We start from the raw sequence: 27291 nt of genomic DNA, 5'->3' as shown, positions 1-27291 counted from the left end.
TCTTCTTCTTGTGTGTATGTATATGTGTGTCTTCTTTTTTTCTACTCCCAGTTCTAAATAACAAAATCAGACCCCCCCCCCCAAAAAAATGATTACTTACATAAAATGAAAGTGTCAGTCACTCAATTGTGTCTGACTCTTTGCAACCCCATGAACTCCTCTGTCTGTGGAATTCTCCAGTGGAGTGGGTTGCCATTTCCTCTACTCATATATTCAATACTCAAATTTCAGAGCACAATCTCAATTTTTAACCTCTACTTCTTTTACATTTTCCAAAAAGTACTGCAAATAAAATATGAATGTCATTAAATATTTTTAAATACTTGGAAAAAATAATAATACTGCTACTGAAATGATTACATAGTTCCCCTAATCATTTTTTATGAGCCCCTGAGTTAAACTCTTCATTTCTACCTGTTGCAAGAGTCAAGGATTCCCAAACCTTTGTGATAACAGCACTAAGCTATTGCCTAAATTCCTGGCAACAATCTTCTTATAAAATTTTATGGAGAAGTATTTTTTCAATAAAAATGAATTGATGCTTTTTTGTTTTAAAACCTTTTAAAAGTCCCCTTTGAGAAAAATGAAGACATTTAGCAATGTCACAAACTAAAAGCTAAGAATCACTACATCTGAATGAGAAACTCTACAATACAAATGGTACACACATACACAGACACGCACCATATACAAATAATATCTGCATTTAATATAATTGAACTTCATGAAAAAAGTTTTCATTTTATTTAAGGTTATGATGGAGTCAAAACAAAAAACCAATGACAAAAAAACTAGCTCACATTCTTAGCCACTTTCATTTTCTGAAAATCACCAAAACAGTTTGTATACAAGTAAATATCTCAATACACAGAAAAACAGACTATGGGCTAAAAATCCCCTGTATTTTCAGGTCTACTATTGTAGTAAAGATAGGTTACCACGTGTGCAAATTTCCTAGAAACATATTAGTATCTGACAGCTTTAGAAAGGCTGATTCAAGTGAACACTGTCCAAAGAGTACAGGAGAAAATAAATAAGTAAAAGGAATAGAACTATATCCAAGAGAAGAAATTCCATTCCTAAAGCATACTGCCTTATTCACCTTTTTATCATTTGTGTCTGGCCCACAGTGTGCGTTCTTCAAACAGACGCCTTGCCAATCCAGACCACTGAGGAAGACACTGGCTTTCCTAAACTGAGTGCAAGCTGAGTGACAACCACAAGCTTCACTCATTCTTTTCCACTTTGGGATTCAGCATTTGAAAGTGAAAGTGAAGTCATTCAGTAGTGTCTGACTCTTTTCAACCCTGTGGACTGTAGCCCACCAGGCTCCTCCATCCATGGGATTCTCCAGGGAAGAATACTGGAGTGGGTTGCCATTTCCTTCTCCATAGATACACTTAATACCTGACTTTTCCCTTTTTTGAGGGGAGTGGGTGATAAGTTAGAGAAGTTAATACCAAGTAGTGAATCTCTTATTGATTGTGTGTGTGTGTGTGTGTGATACATACAAACACACACACATACATGTGTGTATATATACACAATATGTTCGAAATTTCATTAAGTGTTACAGTAATTCTTTAAAGAAAAGTAAATTTTGTTGCATTGAAGTATGTGGAATAACTTAAAATGCTGCCAAAGGAAACCCACTGATTCAGTTTAATGGGTAAATATGAATGATTTACAACTAGCATAGCTATTTTAAAAATAATTATAACTAATAAAGTAGTCTGTGCTCTCTGTGATTTTACCTGAATTAATTTGTATACAAAAATTTTTTTTCATAGATAGGATAAGGGTAAATTTCAATTCCGTTTCTAGACAAATTTTAAAACTAGTGAAATGCAAATATAAATTTCATGCATACTCTTTCCTTCACCCTTACCATCCCCACTACCGTTATTCTCATTCAGAATCGACTTCGACGTTAGATGTTAAGAACCCAGTAGCCGTCTCCAGCCTCACCCACGGTCCCCATCCCATCCTGCTGTAATAACTGTCCTGCGCACGGTACTCCTGACCTCACTCCGTGTCTGACTGCGGCGCTCACTGTGACTTACCTGCGAGGCACCGCCTCCTCCTCCTCAGACAGCAGCGGCGCAACTTCCTGTTGCTCTCTTGAACTCAGTTCCCAAAGCCTGGAGGAGGTCAACCCCATAGTGGCCATGTGACGCTGGGTCTGGCCAATCATGACATTAGATGTTCTTTGTCACAGTAACAAATTCAAAGACCACACAATTAAAAAAAAAAAAGTCCTTCCACTCAATCTGGGACTTTGGTTACAACTGTCAAAAGAGAGGTACATTCCTTCCGATAGAGTAACTAAGCAGTTGAGATATAAGATCAGCTCTGGGAAAGATCCACTTGGAGAGAGCCACACCAGAGGAAAGGAGGGTCAAGAAAACAAGAGGCCTAATGAATCACTGGATCCAGCTTTGCCTGGAGTCACTCTGGACTTTCAGTGACATGAGCCAATACTTTTTCCCTTATGTTTAAGTGATTTTGAATTGGGGTGTATTATGTGCAACTAACAGGGTCCTGAGTAAGACAGCCTTCAAAGGATGGATGCGTGCAAGCTAAGTCGCTTTAATGGTGTCCAACTCTTTGTGACCCTTTGTGACTACAGCCTGCCAGGCTCCTCCGTCCATTGGATTCTCCAGGCAAGAATACTGGAGTGGGTTGCCGTGCCCTCCTCCAGGGGACATTCCTGACCCATAAATCCACCCATATCTCTTACATCTCCTGCATTAGCAGGTGGGTTCTTTACCACTAGTGCCCCCTGGGAAGCCCCTTCAAGGGATACTCATAACCTAAAGCAAAAGCTCCCTAAATTCTTAACCTTGAATTCAATAATGTTCATGAACTAGACAAAATCTGCCTTATCCTCCCAATCTGATGTCCCACAATTCTTCCTAGCTCAGAACATGTTTATATTAAACCAAGATTTTAGAGATTTCCAAGCACTTCCCAATTTTCCTACACTAATACTTTTGTTCACAGCACTTCCTCCTCCTATAGCACTCATCCATTTTACCTCCATCTGTTAAAATCTCTAATTTTCAGGTCTACCTCAGAATTTCCAGAATGAGAATTAAACTCCCTCCACTGTACTTCTTTTTTTTTTTTTTTTTTAATTTTTTTATTAGTTGGAGGCTAATTACTTCACAACATTTCAGTGGGTTTTGTCATACATTGATATGAATCAGCCATAGATTTACACTTATTCCCCATCCCGATCCCCCCTCCCACCTCCCTCTCCACCCGACTCCTCTGGGTCTTCCCAGTGCACCAGGCCCGAGCACTTGTCTCATGCATCCCACCTGGGCTGGTGATCTGTTTCACCATAGATAGTATACATGCTGTTCTTTTGAAACATCCCACCCTCACCTTCTCCCACAGAGTTCAAAAGTCTGTTCTGTATTTCTGTGTCTCTTTTTCTGTTTTGCATATAGGGTTATCGTTATCACCTTTCTAAATTCCATATATATGTGTTAGTATGCTGTAATGTTCTTTATCTTTCTGGCTTACTTCACTCTGTATAAGGGGCTCCAGTTTCATCCATCTCATTAGGACTGGTTCAAATGAATTCTTTTTGACGGCTGAGTAAAATTCCATGGTGTATATGTACCACAGCTTCCTTATCCATTCATCTGCTGATGGGCATCTAGGTTGCTTCCATGTCCTGGCTATTATAAACAGTGCTGCGATGAACATTGGGGTGCATGTGTCTCTTTCAGATCTGGTTTCTTCAGTGTGTATGCCCAGAAGTGGTATTGCTGGGTCATATGGCAGTTCTATTTCCAGTTTTTTAAGGAATCTCCACACTGTTTTCCATAGTGGCTGTACTAGTTTGCATTCCCACCAATAGTGTAAGAGGGTTCCCTTTTCTCCACAGCCTCTCCAGCATTTATTGCTTGTAGACTTTTGGATAGCAGCCATCCTGACTGGTATGTAATGGTACCTCATTGTGGTTTTGATTTGCATTTCTCTAATAATGAGTGATGTTGAGCACCTTTTCATGTGTGTGTTAGCCATCTGTATGTCTTCTTTGTCCACTGTACTTCTTTAGTGAATACTACCATCTCTGCTGTCCTGATTGTTCTGTGTAAGGTCTATAGTAACATCTTTGGTATTTAGTGTACCTGTATTATGTTCTATGCCCTGTAGAGACATACAGCTAACACAAAGGTTAACCACATTCTCTTTGAAAAAGCAAATATAATCATGAAATCCTGAGGCTGGAACAGAATATCCAAACAACTAATAAGTTATACCAGAACAACTTAAAAGATACAAGCACTACTGGAAAGACTTATTGCTTAAGCCTCTTAATTCTAAAAATAAAAGTAAAATGTTCAAGAAGATATACAAGCAAGACAGAAAATAATTTCTGTATTAAATAAAGCAGTGGTTGATAACAAAGTTGAATGAGAGAATAAATTTGTCTTTGTCTTAGAATTCCTTAAATCTTGATCTTGATTTTAATGTCTTATTTATAATATCATAGAACTCAATAGAAGAAACTAAAATCTTTTATTACAGATGAAAAAAAATAAGACTTTAAGGTTAAAAAAATTACTTTTCCAAGGTCAAACAATTAATTGATGGCAGAGTTGGGATTAGAACCCAGAAGCGCTGATTATCCTACTGTATTGTATTCTTTCTTTCCAACATGAGTGATTTATATTCTTTTAATAAACACTTTCATGTATATGTGCATGTAAATATGTTTTATTTAAGATTATCTGAAGATGCATTCTTGGACAGAGTCTAAACCACAGACACAAACACAAAGGCCTAAATGGACCAGTTAAGTAACATAAATCTAGAAATAAGCCAGTATAAAGCAACGGTAAGTAGTTGTATTTGTGACCAAAACAAAGAATGTTTGTCTGTCTTAAAAGCAGTAAAAATTAAAAATGCTTAAATAATTGGGTGACCAAGCTAAATACTTCTTTGGGTCAAATTCTAATCTCTCATTTATCTTATAGGTTCCATACCATAAATTAAAAGCCCACTCTTCATGGGTGGCCACTAACAAAATTAAAAAGCCTTAAGTACAATAATGTGAAATATTATAAAATATCTCATACATATTCTAGATTCTATAAACTTTCCTGAACTAAGAAACATTTTTTTTTTCCAGAAACATTTTTATACAGGGGAAATTCCAGAAAATTGTATTTCTTATTACCAAAATTTACATAATGAATGATGACTGATTTCATAGTATGATTAATACAGCCCATAGAAATAAGTGAGTAAGTGTATAAGGAATTCTTTAGTTTAATCCCATAATACTGAGGCCCTTAATACACAGGCTCTTAAATGTTTCTAAGCAGTTTCTGTGTAGAAGAGATGATATCCCTGGACACAGGATTCTAGTAATGCTGAGGACAGAGGAAAAAACAACAACAACAAAACAGCAAATTAGCAAAGCCAACAGGATTCTAGTAGTGCTGAGGGAAAAAAAAAAAAACCAGCAAATTAGCAAAGCCTATTGCAACTATACTTTGTTTGTATTTTCAAAACCACAGATATGAAAGTATTCGTTCAACCGTATTTACTCAACAGCTACTATCTGCTAGGAAGCATATTAAATACTGGGGATAAAAGTGGTAAACAAGACAACTATGACCCTTGTCATCATGGGACTTACAGAACAAAGAAAAAAATCAAACAAAGAAAATAATTACAAATCATATGCAATGTAATTGCAGAGTGGAGAGAAAAAAAAGGATACTGAAGTAGAGACAGGTGATCAGGCAAGGCCGCTCCGAGAAGGGGAAGGATGGAAAAGGTAGGTCAAGGTGTGGAGAGCAGGCAGGAGTTAGTGTAACCAGCTGCGGGACCCGGCAAGGAGCAAGAGGACCTGAGGCAGGAGAGAGTTTGCTGTTTGCCAATGAGAGGACAGGCCAGTGTCACTACAACAGCAGATCAGTGGGTTGCCGGGGCTGAGAGATGAGGCTGCAGAGGGAAGCAGGGCCCTATGAGTCCTGGGTATAGTCTGGACTCTTATATATGCAAGAGGAAGTCACTGATGGTTTTTAATTCGGGATTATTTAATACAAGCTCCTAGTATAGCGACTGGATATACAGGCACTAAACTGTCTTTCAATCAACAGAGTTTACTAAATGCTCACTAAGTATCAGCGCTGTGTGTCCCCATTTGCCAAACCTGCCTTTCCATCAGCAGTGTTAGCTTAGGCACTGGCTCTTTTTCTTTTTTTAAATAAAGGATACTTGCTTTACAATGTTGTGTTAAGTTTCTGCCGTACAACAAAGTGAACCAGCTACATGTATACATATATCGCCTCCTTCTTGGACCTCGTTTACCATCCGCCCCTAACCGACCCCGCTAGGTCACCCAGGGCACCGAGCTGCGCTCCCGGCACCGTAGAGCAGCTTCCCACTAGCGGTCTATTTTCTGCATGCTGTGTATATATGTCAGTGCTACATTCCCAATCGGTTCCACCCTCCTCTTCGCCCCGCCCCCCATGTCCACATGTCCACACTAGGCATCTGTGTCTCTATCACTATCCTGCAAATAGGTTCATCTGTACCACTTTTCGAGATTCCACACATACGCATTAATATAAGTTCTTAATACATGCTGATGAAGGAGGTAAAATGGAAAAAAGCTTAGAAAAGAGCCAAAAGAAAACCAGTCTGGGGGAAATTTTGGGCAAACCATCCTACCCCCAGCCTTCTCCCAACTACTTATATTCAATCACAGGAATTTCTCCTATAAAGGAGTATTAAGTTGTGATGATTAGCATGAGACAGTGAGCAAGGAGAAACACAGGAAAGACTGATTACAAGAAAAAATTTTTACAAAAATAGAGGATTATGTTCTTTAGAAAGATAGGATAATGAAAGAGACACGCAGCACTTTTGTGAGCACAAGGCCTCCTGCTTTCTGCCTGCAGTTATCCTTGTGGGCTGGCTGGTCAGGAGGCTGGCAGGTCCATCATGTGAAAGAACCACAAGGTATAAACTAAGGAAAGATGGAGAAGACTTGGTCATTTACTAAACAGGACAATGTGTCCAAAGGTGGCTTGCTGTTCTTCAGTCACTCAGTTGTGTCCAACTCGTTGCAACCCCATGCACTGTAGCATGCCTGGCTTCCCTGTTCTTCACTATCTCCCGGAGTTTGCGCACACTCATGTCCATTGAGTTGATGATGTCATCCAACCATCCCATCCTCTGTCATCCCCTTCTCCAAGGAAATCAGTGAGCATGAAAGCCTTCCTCAGAGGGGAGGCTTAGGAGAAGGGAAGGGCACCAGAACAGCTGCAGCACCGCTTCAGGACGTCAGACAGCCAGCTCTGTGCACACCCTATACAGCTCCCAACGCAAACATGTTTCACTGACTAAGACCTCAATAAAGCAGAAATACCTTCTGCAATAAACAAATGTCAGGAGTGGAAGTACAATGAAAATAAGTAAAAACAACTAGATTAGAAGCATTCTAAGATTCGATTCACAGTTTCAATTATTACATAAAAAATAAGCCTGTTACTTCTAAAAGCAAAATTATGAAGGTCCTCACTATACAGCCAAAGCATTTTTAAACAAGCATGATTTTTTATCCATTTAAGGATGTTTAGGGAATTTTTTTTTTTTGCCCTTTCCATTTCCTTCATTAAAAATAATGATTTTCTCTCCTTTGTAAAACTGGAATAAAACATCTAGTTTGTCTTTTAAAATACAGTTGTCAAATTTCAAAAGATTAAACATATGGAAGATTTACCCCACAGGTCTTTAAGGTACAGAGTCTGTTTAAAATAATATTGTACATAAAGATGCACTGTTACCTGGGGGCTGTATAGAATCTTAAATGTGAAATTTTATTTTATCTTTAAAATATGCTAGAAGGAGTATTAAAAACATGCACTTGAAGTTGCACTGTTGTGCTTAACTCTTTGGAGACAGTGGGTTCACAGTGCATGCTACTATCTATACAAACACTTTTGAATTAGCAGTCAATGGTGAGAATAAACTATGAACTGCATAAAAAGAAAACTTTTTTCCCCTGCTACTGGAATATTTTACTTCTTGACAGCACTGAAGAAGAAACACAAAGAAAAGCAGAAAAGATACAGTCTGGAAACTCTCCTTTAGGATGCATGTAATATGGTTAATTTCCAGTTTTGCAGTGAAAGTGTGCTAGAGTAATTTAAGCATTAGTCATTCATGTATGTGTGCATGGCTTTGAAAACAAGAGAGAGAGAGGAGGGCGAAGCCAGAGAAAAGTAGTGAAACAAGAGACTGACTGAATGGTCAGTTATTTGGCTTTCAGTATTACACTATTTTTGTAGCACTGGGTCAGTTATATTTTCAACATCAAGTCCAGATGGTTTTATACTGTCAATCAGAGGAAAGTTCACTGAAATGAGATATTGTGAACAAAGCCCTAAGTGCCATACAAATACTAGAAAGCTGCTGTGTGTACTGCCTGGACACAAGAGTAGACAGGTAGAAAAAAAAAAAAAAGAGAGAATCCTACAGTTAGGCATTACAGGATATGAAAGCTGGCTGGCTGGGCAACAGTGGTGAGGAAAACTCTCAGCGAATTCTCATAAAATGGAAGAGTCACACATGGGTCAGACTATGGGATGCTGTATCACACCTACTGTCACTATTATTTATTTACACAGTGTCAGAACATCATCCTAACCCCAAGAAGTGCATGCAACTGATAATGATATAAGGACAGTGAGCTGGGCAGTACTGGAATGCTACCTCCCACCAAGTTTATAAACCAAGTGGAGAACTTCACAGTGTAGCAGTTTGAGAATAATCTGGGAATGGCAGGTACTGAGCATCCCAAACCAGAATGGTATCTGTCTTCATGAGTCTACCCTATGATTTTAAAAAAGGAAAAACTCACGAGAGGAAAATTCAAATGATGAGTGACTTCTATGGCTAAAAACTAGAGAGACGTGCTCCAAAAAATGAGAAAATTCTCCTAATAGTTAATACATTTGAAAAATTAGACAAAGTGGATAATTTCTTAGAAAAGCATAACTTACACCTTACTCAAAATGAAATGGAAAATCCGAATGGAATTATAATCATTAAAGATATTGTTGCATTAACTAAAAAATCTCCCCATTAACAGACAGGAACTGGGTCCCCATGCAGGTCAGTTTATACCAGTGCTACCCTGCCTCTTTCAGACTTGGGTTACTTGAAATCAAGTGCTCAGTTTTGTAGGTTTTCTGTTTCTTGTAGCCACACAAGTCCTAACTGGTGTTGATTATCATTATGATTTTTCCTTTCTCTACCCCCAACCCTTGAACCTGGAAAGATTTTTCATCTCCATTTTATATATATACTTGTTGTTGTTGTTTAGTCACTGAGTCATATCCAACACTTTTGTGACCCCACCGGGCTCCTCTGTCAATGGGATTTCCCAGGCAAGAACACTGGAATGGGTTGCCATTTCCTTATACAGAGGATCTTCCCAACCCAGAGGTCAAACCCACATCTCCTGCTTGGCAGGTGAATTATTTACCACTGAACCACAAGGGAAGCGTGTGTGTGTGTGTGTGTGTGTGTGTGTGTGTGTGTGTGTGAATTATTTACCACTGAACCACAAGGGAAGCCTCTGTGTGTGTGTGTGTGTGTGTCTGTGTGTCTGTGTGTGTGAATTATTTACCACTGAGCCACAAGGGAAGCCTGTGTGTGTGTGAGAATTATTTACCACTGAGCCACAAGGGAAGCCTCTGTGTGTGTGTGTGTGTGTGTGTGTGTGTGTGTGTGAATTATTTACCACTGAGCCACAAGGGAAGCCTGTGTGTGTGTGTGTGTGTGTGTGTGTGTGTGTGTGTGTGAATTATTTACCACTGAGCCACAAGGGAAGCCCGTGTGTGTGTGTGTGTGTGTGTGTGTGTGAGTGTGTGAATTATTTACCACTGAGCCACAAGGGAAGCCTGTGTGTGTGTGTGTGTGTGAGTGTGTGAATTATTTACCACTGAGCCACAAGAGAAGCCTGTGTGTGTGTGTGTGTGTGTATTATTTACCACTGAGCCACAAGAGAAGCCTGTGTGTGTGTGTGTGTGTGTATGTGTGTGTGTGTGTGAATTATTTACCACTGAGCCACAAGGGAAGCCTGTGTGTATGTGTGTGTGTGTGTGAATTATTTACCACTGAGCCACAAGGGAAGCCTCTGTGTGTGTGTGTGTGTGTGTGTGTGTGTGTGTGTGAATTATTTACCACTGAGCCACAAGGGAAGCCCGTGTGTGTGTGTGTGTGTGTGTGTGTGTGATTTCAATTTCACTATTTTTTGCTCTTTTTATTTTTCCTTCCCAGTACTATGCCTAGATTCAAGTAAGAGGGGCCGTGTGTGTGTGTGTGATTTCAATTTCACTATTTTTTGCTCTTTTTATTTTTCCTTCCCAGTACTATGCCTAGATTCAAGTAAGAGGGGCCCTACTCTCCCTCAGCCATAAGCTTTAGAAAGTCCTGAATGTCATAATTTTAAAAATAATAATAATAATAAATCTAGTAAAGATGATGTGGCTTTGTCACTTTAGAAGCAACCCACATTGTGACAGGCAGTATGTTCACTATGACTCAGTTCTGTTTTTTAGTATCCACGATAATTTCTTCTGTGACCCATGAATTATTTAGAATTATGCTTTTACTTCCTGACTTACAGGGTTTTGGAGGAATCTTTGTTAATGATTTCTCTCGTGTTCACACTTCAGAATGATTTCATCTGAGGGGCGATGGAGGGTTGCTCGGGGCATGCTGCCCACAGCTGCTTCTCCAGGCAAAGGGCTGACGAGACTGCCAGCAGGAAGCGGACGAGGGCACACACACAGCAGGAGACAGGAGGGAGGGGTACGGGTGGGGCACCGGCGGCTACACTGATCCCAGGCAACTATCTTCATTCATCTCCAGGGCACTCTTCCATTGTTCTGTTCTTAGAACCTCCTTTCTTGGTACCAAAGATAGCATCTAATAACACTGTCTGTCACCTTACTTTTGGTCACTTGTCTTGGAGAGGTTCCGATAAGAGGACATGGAAAGCTTCCTAATTCAGGTTAACTCTACCCAATATTTCATTTCAAGAATGTAACAAATAACAACTCAGTTAACCTGTCCCCTTTATGAAAACTAATCAACCACAGCTTCAAAGCCAGGTGATCGCTCTAATTTCCACAACCCTCTGCAGATCTCCTCTCACTGTGCTCGCTATGAATTTAAAAGGAAATATATATCATTTTACAAAATATGTCTACATGTTTCAGACAAAGAGGGTTTTCAGAGGACTAAGGAGCTATAGCCTCGCAGCCCTTCCTCGGACTTTGCTGACAGGCCTGGTGTTTTGTCCTCCAGTTGTCACCGCCCAGTTGTAGAGGTCATAATTGCAGTCAAACACAGAGAAGGGGAGATGGCTCTCTCTTTTTATAAGTAAAAACATAAAACGAGGAAAAAAAAAAAAAACCTAGTTGGAAGAAACCCCAGAAGTCAACTACTTAAATCAAAATTTGCCAGAATCCAGCACTAACTTCAAAGGAAAGCCTGGACAATCTGCCAGGGAACGGGATCATCATGACTGACTTAGGTCTGTCAAACTTCACTCCCAGGTGCTGGGTACTTAGCCACCCCAAAGAAAACTGATTCTGTCAACAAGGAAGAAGGGAAGTTAAGTGGGCAATGATCAGTATCTGCTACAATACCTCAGATGAATTAAAATATAATGGTAAGCACCACAGAGTGAACAAAACATGATTTTAAGTTAAGAGTGATTCTTTCAGTTTAGTAAAGATGCTGCAGAAGGAAAAAAGAATGAAATATCTTCGATGCCTACTCTAGGTATATTTTAAGAAAGTAGAAATGCTTGATCCTGGGACAAATGACTCATACATTTCAGAACATGAAATTGAGGCCCATCCTCAGAAACATTTTTCTGCATTCTGTGAAGTTTCCAGAAGGCAAAGCTTTAATATAACCTAATAATTACCAAACTACTCTTGAGAAAAATAAACTGTGGAGCTTTTGTAATCTGTAATAAAAATTAAACAGGTCTAAATGTGAATCATGATGTATTCCTTTTGTCATCAAGATAAAGCAGAATCAAACTGATTAATTAGGCTGGCCAATTTATTCTTCTACTAATAAAATATTACCCAGATAACAAGCTTATAAAAACAATGACTACATGTACAGATGTTAAAAAAAAATAATCTGTGTACCTACATTCCAGGTCTTTCTCATCAGATACATTCCTGCTAGTTAAGAGTAGTTTTTGCCTAGTATGCAATATATTGGTGCTTACTCATTTTATCTTTATGAATTTTGGTGATTTCATTCGACAAATGTACAAATAGAGTAAACAAACAGAAATCAAGATTTCATATCTTTAAAAGTCTCTAGAGAGATCAGATTTAACTGGTATAACAAAATGTCATTCTTGCACTTCAATCTAGGGTTGAGTGAGCATATTTTTTTAACTTAGTATAAGTTTGCAAGCTGCTGCTATTTTTCTAAAAGTGTTCAAAAAGGTTATTTGGTAAAGAGTAGGTAAGTTAACCCTAGTCAAATATAACTGTAAGTTAGACTAGTGAGGTATATCTTTAAGTGAAGTCTGATTAGGTTAATAAGTACCATTAACTTCAGCTTAAATGGCTGAGCTTGAAAGACCACAGACACCACTGATAGGACCTAGAGCTTATGGTTATCAGAAAGTAAAACTCCACATTATCATATTCCAAAAACCTACCTCCCAAATAAGACTGCTTCAAAAACCAATACGATGTTCATCCTCAAATGCTTCAGACTTCAGAGTGGGGAAGCCATGCCCACAGAAGTGTTTGTCTGCATGCTACCCACACACACATATTTGTGATACAATAATTCCATTCAGAAATACTGCGTAATCAAAATGAAATCTAACAGCAGATAGAAAAATGGTTCATTTCAATGTTCAAATCACTGTACAAATGTATCATATCATTTGGTACGTATGAATGTATTATATCAAATGGTAATGTTAAATGAAAATGTGCCATAAAACCAACAGGATCACTTGACCTTAAGTAATATAATGCAAATGGTACTGTGAAAACACAATTAAATGAGATGTGAAAGCAACTATCAACAGTCAGATCTTAACACAGCAATAGGCTTGTCATTGCCCTTAAGATTTTTTATCGATACATGCATTGAAATTTCTAATACTACTAGTGAATCTACAATACTCACTTGGTGACATCAGAATATAAAACATTAAATTATGTAAGGAAAAATACACTTTAGATTAGAAAAATACAAAATTCTCAACATGCCCCCAAACAGCTTTTACCTTTAAATTCCAAGCAACATGACTTGAATGTTCACTGCTGTTTCATCTGACAATCTGAATTTTCAGAGGTGATGCATGGTTTTCATACACCAAATGGGCTATTTTCTAAATCCCCCAAATTACTAGTAAGAACAGCAACCTACATTTAAATCTCAATCTCAAGCTCTCTCCCTTGTCACTGCTCCACCCTTCAAGCAGCAGCAGATGGACATGGCTGCTGAAGCCAAGGTGGGCACTGCAGCTTGCAATGTGCCCTCACTCTAACAACCTGTCTCGAACTCCATTCATTATCAGTCTGGCACTCCTCACTCCTGCCGACATCAATGTAGCCCTACACAGAAGGGCCCAGAGTGGTAAGAACATCGGATATGTAAACCACAGTAGGATAATCATCCACTACTTAACCATCAGGAGACACATGGCAGTAGGGATGTCCCAGGGGGATTTCATTCTACTTGTTTCCTTGAAATGGAATCAGTAGCTCCCATTCAGCTTTTCCGTGTGTCTCACAAGACTTTCTAATAGGTCCCCCTAGTTCCCACTGCCTAACGATGCAAAATTCAAAACTGAGATCTGTGTCCCCAATTCTATTCATCCTTCCAGAGTAAGCAAAGCTGACCAACTCTATAAAGCGACCTCCAACTTGTCACAGTCGAAATCAACTTCTCCCCTTTTCATACTCTCATGGCACTTGCATATCCATCTCTAACTGAATAGTCTTTAAAAGCCTATAAGAGTCATATTCATCTTGGTCATATCCATCTTTCCAACCTTAGCTCCTAGTACAGAGCAGACACCCTAAAACAGCATACTCACTCAAAGAGGCATGAGAGGTCATGGAAGTAAAAAAAAAAAAAAGTATGCACAAGATCAACTCTCATCTCAGGCCAAAAAATGTCATCATACACCCACACGTGCATGTGGTAAAAGGACAAGACAAATGAGAAGAGGCATGTAGGGTCTAAACGAGGCCACATTCCTACCAGCCAGGTGTCCTCAGAATGTCAATGCTGCTCTGCTGTCTCTACAGGAATAGCTACTGTAGTCATACTGACCAATTACACGGTTGGAGGAAATCTCACAGAGGCCAACAGAGTCGCAGGCTCCTTAGAACAGGTGCGTTTGAAACAGGCTGGAGACGCAGCCTGGGCTTTCATTACCTGTAACGCTCACTGGTGGGAATGTTCTGAGAGAAGTACAAAGCTGATGTCCTTGCTTTCCAGTGCCATTTCTTTGCAGGCAGGGTATGAAGGACAGAGTCTTCTAACTCTTCTTGAAGCAGATCCACCAGCTGTTTATGGGACCCACCATAGAATGCCTCAATGATGAGAATACTCATTGGCCCTTTCAAACCTTCACAGATCCTAGATATTAAGAAAAAAAAAGAAATTCAAATATACATATATATATAACTGTTTTAAAATAAATATGTTCAAATATTATATCCAGAAAGTAAATAAAATCATTTACAGACACATTTTTAAATAGGTTTATTCTTTTTTAATTTGTTTTATGGTATCTTCCCTTTTTTTCATATTTATTTATTTATTTTTGGCTGCATCAAATCTTAGTTGTGACATGTGGGATCTTTCATTGAGGTATATAGGCTTCTCCCTCGTTGTGTCACATGGGCTCAGGTGGCCTGCAGCATGTGGCGTCTTAGTTCCCCAAACCGGGATCAAACCCACACCACCTGCACCAGAAGCTGGACTCCCCAAGCACTGAGCAACCAGGGAAGTCCTTGTTCCAATTTTTTTTTTAATATGTAACATGAGATTTGTATTTGGTAATCAATATTTTTACACCATTCACCTTCATAAGAGGAAAGAAAGATGCTTTATTTTTCTAATTTCTGTTTTCTTCATGTCCTAAGATTACTTCCAAATGACTGTTTCTTCTCCTATCCCAGGAAATTTAAAGTCCCCTCCTACTGCGATGTCTCATTTCCTGGATGGAAAGGCTGTGACCCTGACTCAGTAACTTCAGCACTACCTTGGACCACAGTTCTATCTGGACTTGGATAGTCACTGAACTCATGTCCTAACTAAGAATGCCACTACAGGAGTCCTTCATTTGTATGGCCCCTTCCAGTTCAGCAATTCTGTGATTCTGGAATGCTCATGTTAATCCATCTATCAATTCATCAGCTACCAGTGCCTCCAATGAATCCATATTTAAAAGAACACACATTCATACTCAAATATCAACTCTCTAGTGTTAAAAATCTTTAGGATACAATTTCTTGAGACACGTGACAGTTCCTCACTATTGTCAATATCCCACCCCCAAAGGAAGACGGAAAAAATAGGGTAAAGCTACATGCTTGTGAACAGCAAAATTTCTACAATCTTTCTTTAAACAACAAAAGCATTAAGAGCGATAAGTAACACTGCTACTAAAGATGTGGTAAAATTTTCATCACAAAGAAGTGGCTGTCAAGCAACTTTTTACTTTAATAATACGACTTTTGCTAATGTGCTCAGTGAAATAAAAATATATGTATGAATATAAAAACTTTTATATGTATTTCAAATTATATGCTATTTCCTATAAGAAGTAAACAAGAAATATCACTCAGTATATAACAACTACATTGTTTAAAAAATATTCCATGTATGAATTCTCTTTTATGACTTAAGTAAACACCATTCATTAAGCACCATTATTGCTTTCCGTAATAATGCTGCTGCACAAAATTATTAGTCCCAAAAACTCAATGATGATACTAAGAAAACTGTGCTTTACCTTGCTCAGTCAAGGAAATGTCTGCTTAAATTGAATTTCAAAGCAGAAAGTCTCAAATGGTTCTCAAAGAAATAACTGCAGTGAAAATCTTATTCCTTGATATCTAAATCATCCAACGAGCATTTTGGGCAGTGATATACAAACATATTTCACTTATATGCAAAATAGGAAGCAGTGTTCCTCATGCGGGAAAGGCATGAATCCTTGGGTCAGGATGATACAGGTTCGAAGGTCAGCTTTGCCACATCCTAGCTGTATGACCTTGAACAAGTTACCTAACATGCAGGACTTAGTCTCACCTTCTCTAAAATGGGGATAATAGCATTAACCTCAGAGATGTGTTGTGAGGATAAAATTGAAGCACAGTAGCTGACACAGTAATTAGGTACTTCCCAACTCGCTCCCCCACTGCCAGGTATTAGGCTAAACCAGCTAGCGTGTGTGTGTGTGTGTGTATGTTAGTCACTCAGTCATGTCCAATTCTTTGCGACTTCATGAACTACAGCCTGCCAGGCTCCCCTGTCCAAGGGATTCTCCAGGCCAAGAATACTGGAGTGGGTTCCAATCCCTTCTTCAGGGGACTTTCCTGACTCAGGGATCTAACTCGGGGTCTCTTGCATCCAGGCAGAGTCTTTACTGTCTGAGCCACCAGGACCTAAGGAGTAAAGATAGAATCCTCCAGCATTTTAAAATCAGTTCTTTTCAATCACAGCTCCCTATTCACCAAAGAAATGTGAATAGGCAATTGAAAGGCAGTGGGTGTTAGATTCAATGGATTAGATTTGATAGAGTACATGAAGAACTATGGACAGAGGTTTGTGACATTGTACAGGAGACAAAGATCAAGACCATTTCCAAGAAAAAGAAATGCAAAAAGGCAAAATGGTTGTCTGAGGAGGCCTTACAAATAGCTGACAAAAGAAGAGAAACAAAAGGCAAAGGAGAAAAGGAAAGATACACATTTGAATGAAGAGTTCCAAAGAATACCAAGGAGAGATAAGAAAGCCTTCCTCAGTGATCAATGTAAAGAAAAAGAAGAAAACAATAAAATGGGAAAGACTAGAGATCTCTTCAAGAAAATTAGAGATACCAAGGGGACATTTCATGCAAAGATGGGCACAATTAAGGATAGAAATGTTATGGACCTAACTAACGCAGAAGATATTAAGAGGAGGTGGCAAGAATACACAGAAGAACTATACAAAAAAGATCTTCATGACCCAGATAACCATGATGTGTGATCACTCACCAAGGGCCAGACATCCTGGAGTCCAAAGTCAAGTGCGCCTTAGGAAGCATCACTACAAACAAAGCTACTGGAGGTGATGGAATTTCAGCTGGGCTATTTCAAATCCTAAAAGATGATGCTGTGAAAGTGCTGTACTCAATATGCCAGCAAATTTGGAAAACTCAGCAGTGGCCACAAGACTGGAAAAGGTCAGTTTTCATTCCAATCCCAAAGAAAGGCAATGCCAAAAAATGTTCAAACTACCACACAATTGCACTCATCTCACACACTGGCAAAGTAATGCTCAAAATTCTCTAAGCAAGGTTTCAACAATACATGAACTAAGAAATTCCAGATGTTCAAGCTGGATTTAGAAAAGGCAGAGGAACCAGAGATCAAATTGCCAACATCCGTTGGATCACAGAAAAAGCAAGAGAGTTCTAAAAAACATCTACTTCTGCTTTATTGACTACACCAAAGCCTTTACTTTGCAGATCACAACAAACTGTGGAAAATTCTTAAAGAGATGGGAATATCAGACCACCTTGCCTGCCTCCTGAGAAATCTGTATGCAGGTCAAGAAGCAACAGTTAGAACCAGACATGGAACAAAGGACAGGTTCCAAATTGGGAAAGGAGTATGTCAAGGCTGGATATTGTCACCCTGCTTATTTAACTTATATGCAGAGTACATTATGTGAAATGCTGGGCTGGATGACTCACAAGCTGGAATCAAGATTGCCAGAAGAAATATCAATAACCTCAGAGATGCAGATGACACCACCATTATGGCAGAAAGCGAAGAGGAACTAAAGAGCCTCTTGATGAAAGTGAAAGAGGAGAGTGAAAAAGCTGGCTCAAAACTCAGCATTCAAAGAATAAAGATCATGGCATCTGGTCCCATCTCATGGCAAATAGATGGGGAAACAATGGAAACAGTGGCAGACTTTATTTTTGGGGGCTCCAAAATCACTGTAGATGGTGACTCCAGCCATGAAGTTAAAAGATGCTTGCTCCTTGGAAGGAAAGCTATGACCAATCTAGACAGCACATTAAAAAGCAGACACATTACTTTGTGCCAACAAAGGTCCGTCTAGTCAAAGCTATGGTTTTTCCAGTAACCATGTATGGATGTGAGAGTTGGACCATAAAGAAAGCTGAGCACCGAAGAACTGATGCTTTTGAACTGTGGTGTTGGAGAAGACTCTTGAGAGTCTCTTGGACTGCAAGGAAATCCAACCAGTCCATCCTAAAGGAAATCAGTCCTGAATATTCATTGGAAAGACTGATGCTGAAGCTCAAACTCCAATACTTTGGCTACCTGATGTGAAGAACTGACTCCTTGCAAAAGACCCTGATGCTGGGGAAGACTGAAGGCAGAAGGAGTAGGGGACACCAGAGGATGAGCTGGTTGGACGGTATCACTGACTCAATGAGTTTGAGCAAGCTCCGGGAGTTGGTGAGGACAGGGAAGCCTGGTGTGCTGCAGTCCATGGGGTCGCAAAGAGTCGGACATGACTGAGCGGCTGAACTTAACTGAACTGGGTGTTAACCATTCCTCTTCAGCAGCTTGTATTTCAAATATGAATTGGAGAGTACTGCATATTGTCTGAGGAAAAAGTAAGCTCAGAGACTGAGCTATGCAGCTTAATTATTTCAGGTTGTCTGGAGACTTCATCTGTATGATGCTGTATACAGTACATTAATAAACAGCCTCCAAAGTTTAACAAAATGGTAGCCATTTGCCCTTCAAATGGTTGAAACTTCTAGAAAGCAAAAGAGAAACCAATGAAAGGCAATTTTTAAAATCATATCAAGATTTTCAAGAAAAAATACAAGCAGTTTAACATTAATTTGCTCACTGCATCACATGACACATATCTACTATCTTGCTTTATTTCCTCTGACCTAGTCACACTAAGGTGTATATGCTGTGTATATGCTTAAAAGATCTGTAAGAGCTTCTTATAATAATGACCCGAGATACTTCCCCAAGTGATAGAGGGTGATATAAACCACTCTAGTGAATATTCCACTCATATAATCTCAAAGCAACATTAATATTCGGGGGGAAAAAAAAGCATTCTGATTCTTCATTACTCTGCCCTTTTCCATGATTAATCTAGAGCACATGTCATGCCCTGCAGTTACAGATGTTTCTTACAGGTCTGAATCATGAGTTATCTGCAAACCATCAGCCACTGTGGAGGCAGTGCGTGTAGGTGCCGCTGCAGATTCAAGACACTCAGTAAGCAGAACTGAACACCAAGCATGTGGGAGGTTGAAAAATAGAAAAGGGGAAAAAAGATTATAGTTATAGTAGATTTCCACCCCTTTAATAGCTCAGTCAGAAGAGTGAAATGTACAGGTTTGAACTAGCGTTTACTGAAACATTCTTCTAGTGGCCAAAGGGTGTGCCTGCATTTGGGGTATTTTTCGAGGGAAAGTAACTATGTCCTACCATCTCTGAAAACTATACTTAGTGGCTTTGATTCATGGAAATTTGTTCTGCTTGTTTTGTGGAGACAGACATATCCTGGCAGTTCCCCACTTACTTCTACTGCAATGTTTGCGGCAAGAAGAAAATATGTTCTTCCCTTATAGTCTTCTTTAAGCACAACCTGGCAGAAAGATGATTCCCATTAGGTGCAAGCAAAAGAGGGGAAGCTGATTTTTAAACATAAGATTCAAACCAAATGTCATTATAGCACATTAAAGAACAGCTCAAATACTTTCACTGTGCTTGTTTTGTTTTAGAAACACTGCTGGAAACATATGAGCAGTAGTTTAAAAAAAAAAAAAACACTGCGTAAAAAAAGAACCTTTGCTGTTATGCTGGAATTTACTAAAAGACAAAGGGAGTACACCATTTGCCCATTTTAGCAATAAGCTCAGAAAACTACAAATGGTCACCCTGACACTAGAGGTGCTCATGAAGGAAGGAATACAGACAATTTTGCACCTAGAGCGATGGCTACTGGAGAGTGAGTGAGCGGAGCAGAAGTAACAGGGCCTTAACACTGAAAGTCCTTGCTCCACAGGATGACAGCGTTCCCTCCATGGCAGGAGGCTGTGGCCAGATATTTGCCAAATGATGCTGGTGAGGCTACAGGTAGCCAAATGTCTTACTGAGGTGCCTGGATTTACGAATCCATTAAAGTAATAGTACAGGTACTACCACAGATGATAAGCCCTGAAACAATTAAACAGAGTAAGTATATAAAAATTATGAGTGTGGTATTTTCAAAGGAAGAAACCAACAAACAAAAAACTTCCTACACTGGAGAATAAACACCAAACAGAAAGCCCATGTCCTTTCTACATGACACTAGAATGAGATATTTTATGAGTAAATAGACAATCTGTTCATACTCTCTAAAAGAGTATGAAAAATGTCTCAGATAAGTTCTTAACAACTTATAAGTTTTCCTGCTTAAATAAGTAAGCTTCAGTTCTAAAAAAAAAAAAAACCTCATCTTCAGCATATTTTATCCCCCAGTGACACCAGATGAATGAGAATCTGCTACACTATTAAAGCTTTACAAAAATTTAATTCATTATCAATACTATGATTTAATGATACATGGTTAAATGCTAAACATTAAATTAGCAATATAAAATGAGTCAAAGTGATAGCTTGGACATAGGAATTTTAAACCACTTCAAGTTTTATTTAAGATCATCAGAGGTCAAAATGATCTGAGAATTACCTACTTTTCAAAAAATTTACATTCACAAGTAAGAATGTGAGGGAATACAAAATGAAAAATTATGATAGTATTTTATATAAATATTTTGACCAAAATGAAAAGGTGCCATTAGAGTCATCTCAATTAAAAATAATAATGCATTGATAAAATCACCAAGAACAAAAGTAGCCTGAAACCAATGCTGTGAATATTTTAAAATCTGTATTAAAAACTTTTGTCATAGTACTTGCATTTATTTTAAACTTGACCCAATTTCTTTATTCACTAAGCCATGATCACTTTCAAGGTAAACTACATTTCTGTCTACCTCCTCCAGCAGTGACAACTGCTGTGGTAGTTGAGTTTTTTTGTTGTTGTTGCTTTTAACAGTAATAGCTAAAGGAAATTTGCAATATGCCACTGACATAGAAAAAGATGTACTATGTATAAATATCTCATGTGGATTTTTAAAAACTAAACCTAAGTTACATTAGAATCCCATAACTAGCCCTCATATATGATGTCAGTGCAGTTACCTTTAATATTCAAATAATTTTCCAACCAAATACCAAGTAACAATTTTAAATTAGAGGACCTGTTGTATTAAAATATTCCACAGACACCTTAGCACCATTAGTTGTGGGAAGGTATGGTTTCGGTGATGAGGGTTTTAACGGTTTTAATCCCACACACATGAGAAATTGACTCCACAGGCTAATCCACATATGGCTTAATACCTTAAACTTCAATCAACTGCTGGAAATATATTTTCTATTTGCCTATACACAGTATTTGGAAAGTTGAGTTTGGCAGAGCAAATATAGAGAGCTTAAATACAAAATGGAGTACATTGAGGAAAGTAGAATTTGAGTCGGATTTCCCAGTAGGTTATCAGAGATTTACCTGGTATTTTCTAACTGACCCTTTCCCTTCTTCCCTTCTGAACCTCCACCCACCAAGTCCAACACACCCAGGTTCTATTTAAAAAGCAACCAGTAACCCAGCATAGTAAAACAGGGTAGCGCTAAGAAAAAAGTTCATGTTACCTTCCAGCCCACTCACTTATTTTAATGATTCATCAGGGAAACCCCAGTTGTTAAAATATACCTGAAATCTCATTAAATAGTAAAAAAAATAAAAAGCATGAAAAGATTTCTGCTTTGAAACATGTCATCAATGATTCCCCTAACAGAACCTACTGAGGGAAATATGCAGTAAAAATATATTTTACTATTGAATAAAGAAGTTTCCTCAAAGTATTATAAAACATTCTATGATCACATGCAGGGAAAAAAGAGACAAGGATAAACAGATCCTATGAAAAAGTTATTTTTTAAAATTTCATAAAAGTCATTCATAGCAAATACATCCTAACCTCTAAAGCCTCAATGTAATCTCTGCAGACTGATAAATAATCAGACATCAAATGCAGTGCAAAAAACTCGCAATCCTAAAATTATAGGCACTGATAATATTATACATAAATAAAGAAAAGTCTGACAAACAGTAAGGCATGAAATCAGATCCTGAGCATTAGTTTGAATTGAAAATAATGTACAACAGAAACTGATCATTATTTCATTATTTGATCATGGGGCATACGGCCTAACGTTTATAATAACTTGTACACAACTGTGTATTTAAATAGCAACATTTTTTTCTAAGCCTTAAATTCATACTGAAAAAGATGTGGCAGAAAATTCTATTCCATTCCCCCACAAGGCTACGGATATTCTAATTCCATCAACTCTGACTTTTGTTTCTTGTTGTGGTAACTAAGTGAGGATTTATGCACCCGAAGCAAAATTTGGTAAGATTTATATGCTACACCATTTGTGAGACAATCTAAAGCTATTTTCAAGCATGCTGTTCCAAACATATGATTTGCAATGATCTTTTAACACATGCTCTTTTAAAATTATAATCTTATATGCATATATGGCTATTTAATTTTCCATGACAAATATTTTCATTCTTTCTAGATTTGGGATTTAACTTTCTGCTCAAAAATATCCATTACTTATGCCATGACTTGGGTTAACAAAAAATCCTGGTTATAACTAACAAATGCAAATTCGACAGATACCTACCTGTACCAACATTATGATTTATTATTCACTTATTTTCACACATATATAATTTCTACTAACAACTAGATGTGTGTGTACATATATATATGTATGTATATATATGTATATATATTACAAATTCATTACCTTACATTTTTTAAAGTTATATTCAACATTATATAGCAAAATTATAACTTTGAAAATTTTTGTGAGTATACTGGTTTAATTCTACTGACAAAATACTAACCTCCTTTCAATTTTTCATTGCTATCAATTTCATGAATAATTTTAAACTATAAAACCAGCAATGAATTAGTTCTACTGAATACTAAGATTTTTTCAATTTGCTGACATTTTAAAATGTGGCAGCGAATTTATGAATCAATAGAATATTTTATACCAGAAAATTATCTCATCACTCATTCGAACTATTGCATTACCCTTTTAACTGGGTCTCCATGCCACCACGCAATCTGGTTCCCAACACGCCATCCTCCATAATCCAGCCACAAATAATCATCCAAAATGCAACTCTGATCATGAAGTGACAAGCTCACATACCTTCCATATCTCCATCACCTAAGGACAAAATTCAAGGCGCTAGACATGGCAGTTACGACCTTCCTTTTCGGGCCTATTCCTTTCTTTTCACTACAGCCTTGCTTCCCCTTCTCCCACTTCAATCCGCTTCCTCTACTTCCCCAGTGTCATCGGAGCAGGTGTCAACTTCTGTGACATCACATCTTTGTCTTTCTTCCATCAGTCTCTTCTTCAAGTTCACCTGATGAAATTTTCTTAAAATTTCTGCACATCAATCACCAACTCTATGAAGCCTTTCCCGGAACATCTCATAAACATGACTTGTTTTCTATTTTGTACGGTATCATCAGACTTTTTTCACTCTATTTCTGCATTCTGCTTCCTATGGGGCTGTAAAAAATTTGGAAGATAAGGGACCATGTCATTGTTTTCTCAAAGGGCTACCCCAGGATCTGCTACGTAGTGAATGTCACTAAGCTTTTTGTAAAGCTGAACTGAAGATTAGGAGGAAATGGGAAGTTGATTCTGGCTTTAAAGAAGTAACACTGCTTTCACCTTAACACCAGTCCTGAGCAAATCAGTGTCAGGCAGTAGCACTATACCTGTTTCCATTATTAATGATTTCCATATTCCTGAAGCCTAGACTAAATCAAATAGCTAGTACATCTGAATACATTTTATCTTTATTCTTTTTTCTTACTGTTCACAGAAATCAGAATTTACTGAGATGAGTAACTTATTTTCATGTAGATATGTGTTTATCCTAACCTACTAATACAACAGAAGTAACTGTGATTAAAGAAGAGGGAGAAATACCATAAGCAATTGAATTCTAGGCCAAAGCAAGTTTCATGGCCTCAGAGAATATCTGTGAGATCCATGAATTTTGAAAATCACCTACAGTTTTTTATTCTGTTTGATCTCTTGTCATCCTAGTTTAATACTAGACATGGAAGTAGGATGAGAAACCAATTCCCTCATCATCAATCTGGAGATCCCATTCCACGTTTAGTAATTAGGCTTTTATTTAATGGGGAAGAAAAAAAGGCATTTTAAAATACTTTCTGCCAACAATTATGCATTTTATAAAAGTTTGACAAGATGAATAATGCATTTGCTTTCTCAAGATGGCAATTCTCCAAGCCTTCCACCTTCCTGAAACAGGCTGCAAATCAGTTCAGTGGGAGAAAATGGGGCTACATGACCCATTCAGATATGGATACCTAGGTGCAGAAACCAGGGTGAATTGCAAAATCATAGGTGGAAGGAAGGCTGGGGCCACTGTTCCACCACTTCTCTTTGACAGAAGAGAAAATAGAGACTGCTGGAACTGAAGAATAAGTGACCGAAAAAACAAATATCACATATATGTGGAATCCAGAAAAACGGTACAGATAAACTTTTTCAGAAAGCAGAAATAGAGACACAGATGCAGAGAACAAACACACAGACACTGAGTGAGGAGGCAGGAGTAGAATGAATAGAATTCTGGGATTGACGCATATACACTGCTACCTATGAAACAGACAACTAATGAGAACCCACGGTAGAGCACAAGGAGCTCTACGCAGCGCTCCGCGGTGACCTAAGTGGGAAGGAAATCCAAAAAGGAGGGGATATATGTATACATGTAGCCGATTCACTTCGCTCTACAGCACACGCTAACATAACATTATAAAGCAACTACAGTCCAATAAAAAATAATAATAAAATAGAATTTAAAAATTAAAATGCTTAATGTTTAACTTAAAAATTAAAAATCTAATGTTTAATTTTAAAAAAAATTTTTTTAATGTGATAGAGCAAGGGTTTAAACTCAGAGTTTCTAACCCCATATTCACATATTTTCCCATTGTACTTCACTCCAGGCATATGATACGACCTAAGTAAAAGATGCCTCCATTTCCTAGTCTAGGTAGTTTTTGCATTAAATAACAACATATTATTATGTAAATAATATATTGCAGTATAAATGTATATGTTCATGGGATGTAAATGTCACTATACGATGATAAACACATTTATTGTATAATATGGTTAATATTGGGGCTCTCTCAGGGGCTCAGTAAAGAATCTTCCTGCAAATTGCAGGAGACAAAGGTTCAATCCTTAGGTCACGAAGATCTCCTGGAGGAGGAAATGGCAACTCACTCCAGTATTCTTGCCTGGGAAATCCCATGAGGAGCCTGGTAGGCTATAGTCATGGGGTTGCAAGAGTCAGACATGACTTAGTGACTAAACAACAACAAACATATTTAATGATAACTCCCATTATTCTGTAAATCTAGGACATCGGTGATATAAGTCACATAGACAGAGAGAGAGAGAGAGAGAAGTCGCTCAGTTGTGTCCGACTCTTTGCAACCCCATTCACTGTAGCCTACCAGGATTCTCTGTCCATGGGATTTTCCAGGCAAGAGTACTGGAGTGGGTTGCCATTTCCTCCTCCAGAGGATCTTCCTGACCCAGGGATCGAACCCAGGTCTTCCGCATTGCAAGCAGATGCTATATTGTCTGAGCCACCAGGGAAGTCACACAGAACTGAACATCAAATAGTTAGGATCACAAATCTCAAACTTCTGTGATTTCTTCCTGAGTCCAGCATAATCAGTCCTCTCCCTTTCCCTCACAACCTTTATCCATTACCCACCAGCTCTAGACTGGCAACTTTTTAAGAGGATAACAGGATGGATGAAGGACAATATCCAAGATGCATATAACAAGAATGGGGTATGGAGTGGGAGGGGAAGAGGTCAGGCATAGGGCTATGTTCAGTCTATTTCATAATCTGCTACAGTCACCATTAAACAAAGTCCAAGTCCCCTTGATAAAACAATCTGTAGTACTTCTCAGTACTTACTCCCTGTAGACCATATTTACATGAGTGATTATATAAGACCCATTTCCTCCCCTGGATATTAAGTTCCATGAGGATACTGAACAGGTCTACTTGGCTACCACTAGACCCTCAGCAAGCAGCAAACAGAAGTTGTTCAACAAATGTGGTTGAGTCAATAAACCATAAAACCCCTTAACAGCGGCCTTGATAATTTCTTCCTAATTCATTCAAAGTCACAAATACTCACCCTTTACTACCACTAATTACTATTTATTCTCACAAACATAACTTAATGCACACATTCTATCATCATCTAAATATAAGAGGTAGCATTTTATCATATTCAAAATGATACACTTTCTAAGGAAACCAGTTCTGCCAACAGTCCTGGTGAGGTGTTTAGAAGTCATGTTTCACATCATGGGCAACTCTACCTTCTCTCCCTGACTGGACTCCATAAGAATATTTAACCCTAGGACAGTCAAGTCTATAACTGAAGGATTCAACTGGTTAATCATTAGACTGACATTTTTTTATTAGACAGAGGCATTATCTTGCTACCCTACATTGACTTCTATGCCAAATTTTAACTCAGACCTGGTTTGTGCAAGGTAATTATAAATATACACACCATAGAAATTTAAAATAAAATGACTGGTTCTTAACTACCCCAGTGCTAGCGTGTCTCACTCTAACATCTTCTAAGAACTTACTCTGTATTAACTAAGCCAAAAATTGTTGAGACGTTCCCTCTCCTAGTAGGAGGCACATATCACATTTTCAGTTAATTCTGAAACTGAAATAGCAAGGTTACTCTAACACAAATACATTCTCAATGTCCTATTTGAAGTACAGCAACCC

At 38.2% G+C, this 27291-nt stretch overlaps 1 protein-coding gene across 7 annotated transcripts in view; it reads right to left on the bottom strand.

The window, feature by feature from the left end:
• GTDC1 (glycosyltransferase like domain containing 1) overlaps window positions 1–27291 on the bottom strand; it is a 449516-nt gene that overhangs the window by 323058 nt on the left and 99167 nt on the right. For 5 of the 7 annotated variants that reach the window (XR_006339543.1, XR_006339544.1, XM_043894880.1 and 2 more), the window contains one exon: window positions 14482–14685. Coding sequence is in view for 5 of the 7 variants with exons in the window: in XM_043894880.1 (XP_043750815.1) it covers window positions 14482–14660 (179 nt within the window). In the remaining 2 variants the exon portion in view is untranslated. Of the gene's footprint in view, window positions 1–14481; window positions 14686–19848; window positions 19915–27291 lie in introns of all 7 variants that reach the window. The other 2 variants (XM_043894878.1, XM_043894879.1) reach the window with 1 other exon arrangement.

The sequence above is a fragment of the Cervus elaphus genome, chromosome 33 (genome assembly GCF_910594005.1).
Source record: "Cervus elaphus chromosome 33, mCerEla1.1, whole genome shotgun sequence".
Classification (NCBI taxonomy): Eukaryota; Metazoa; Chordata; class Mammalia; order Artiodactyla; family Cervidae; genus Cervus; species Cervus elaphus.
The sequence above is the reverse complement of the archived record's forward strand: the minus strand, read 5'-3'. Positions and strand labels throughout refer to the sequence as shown.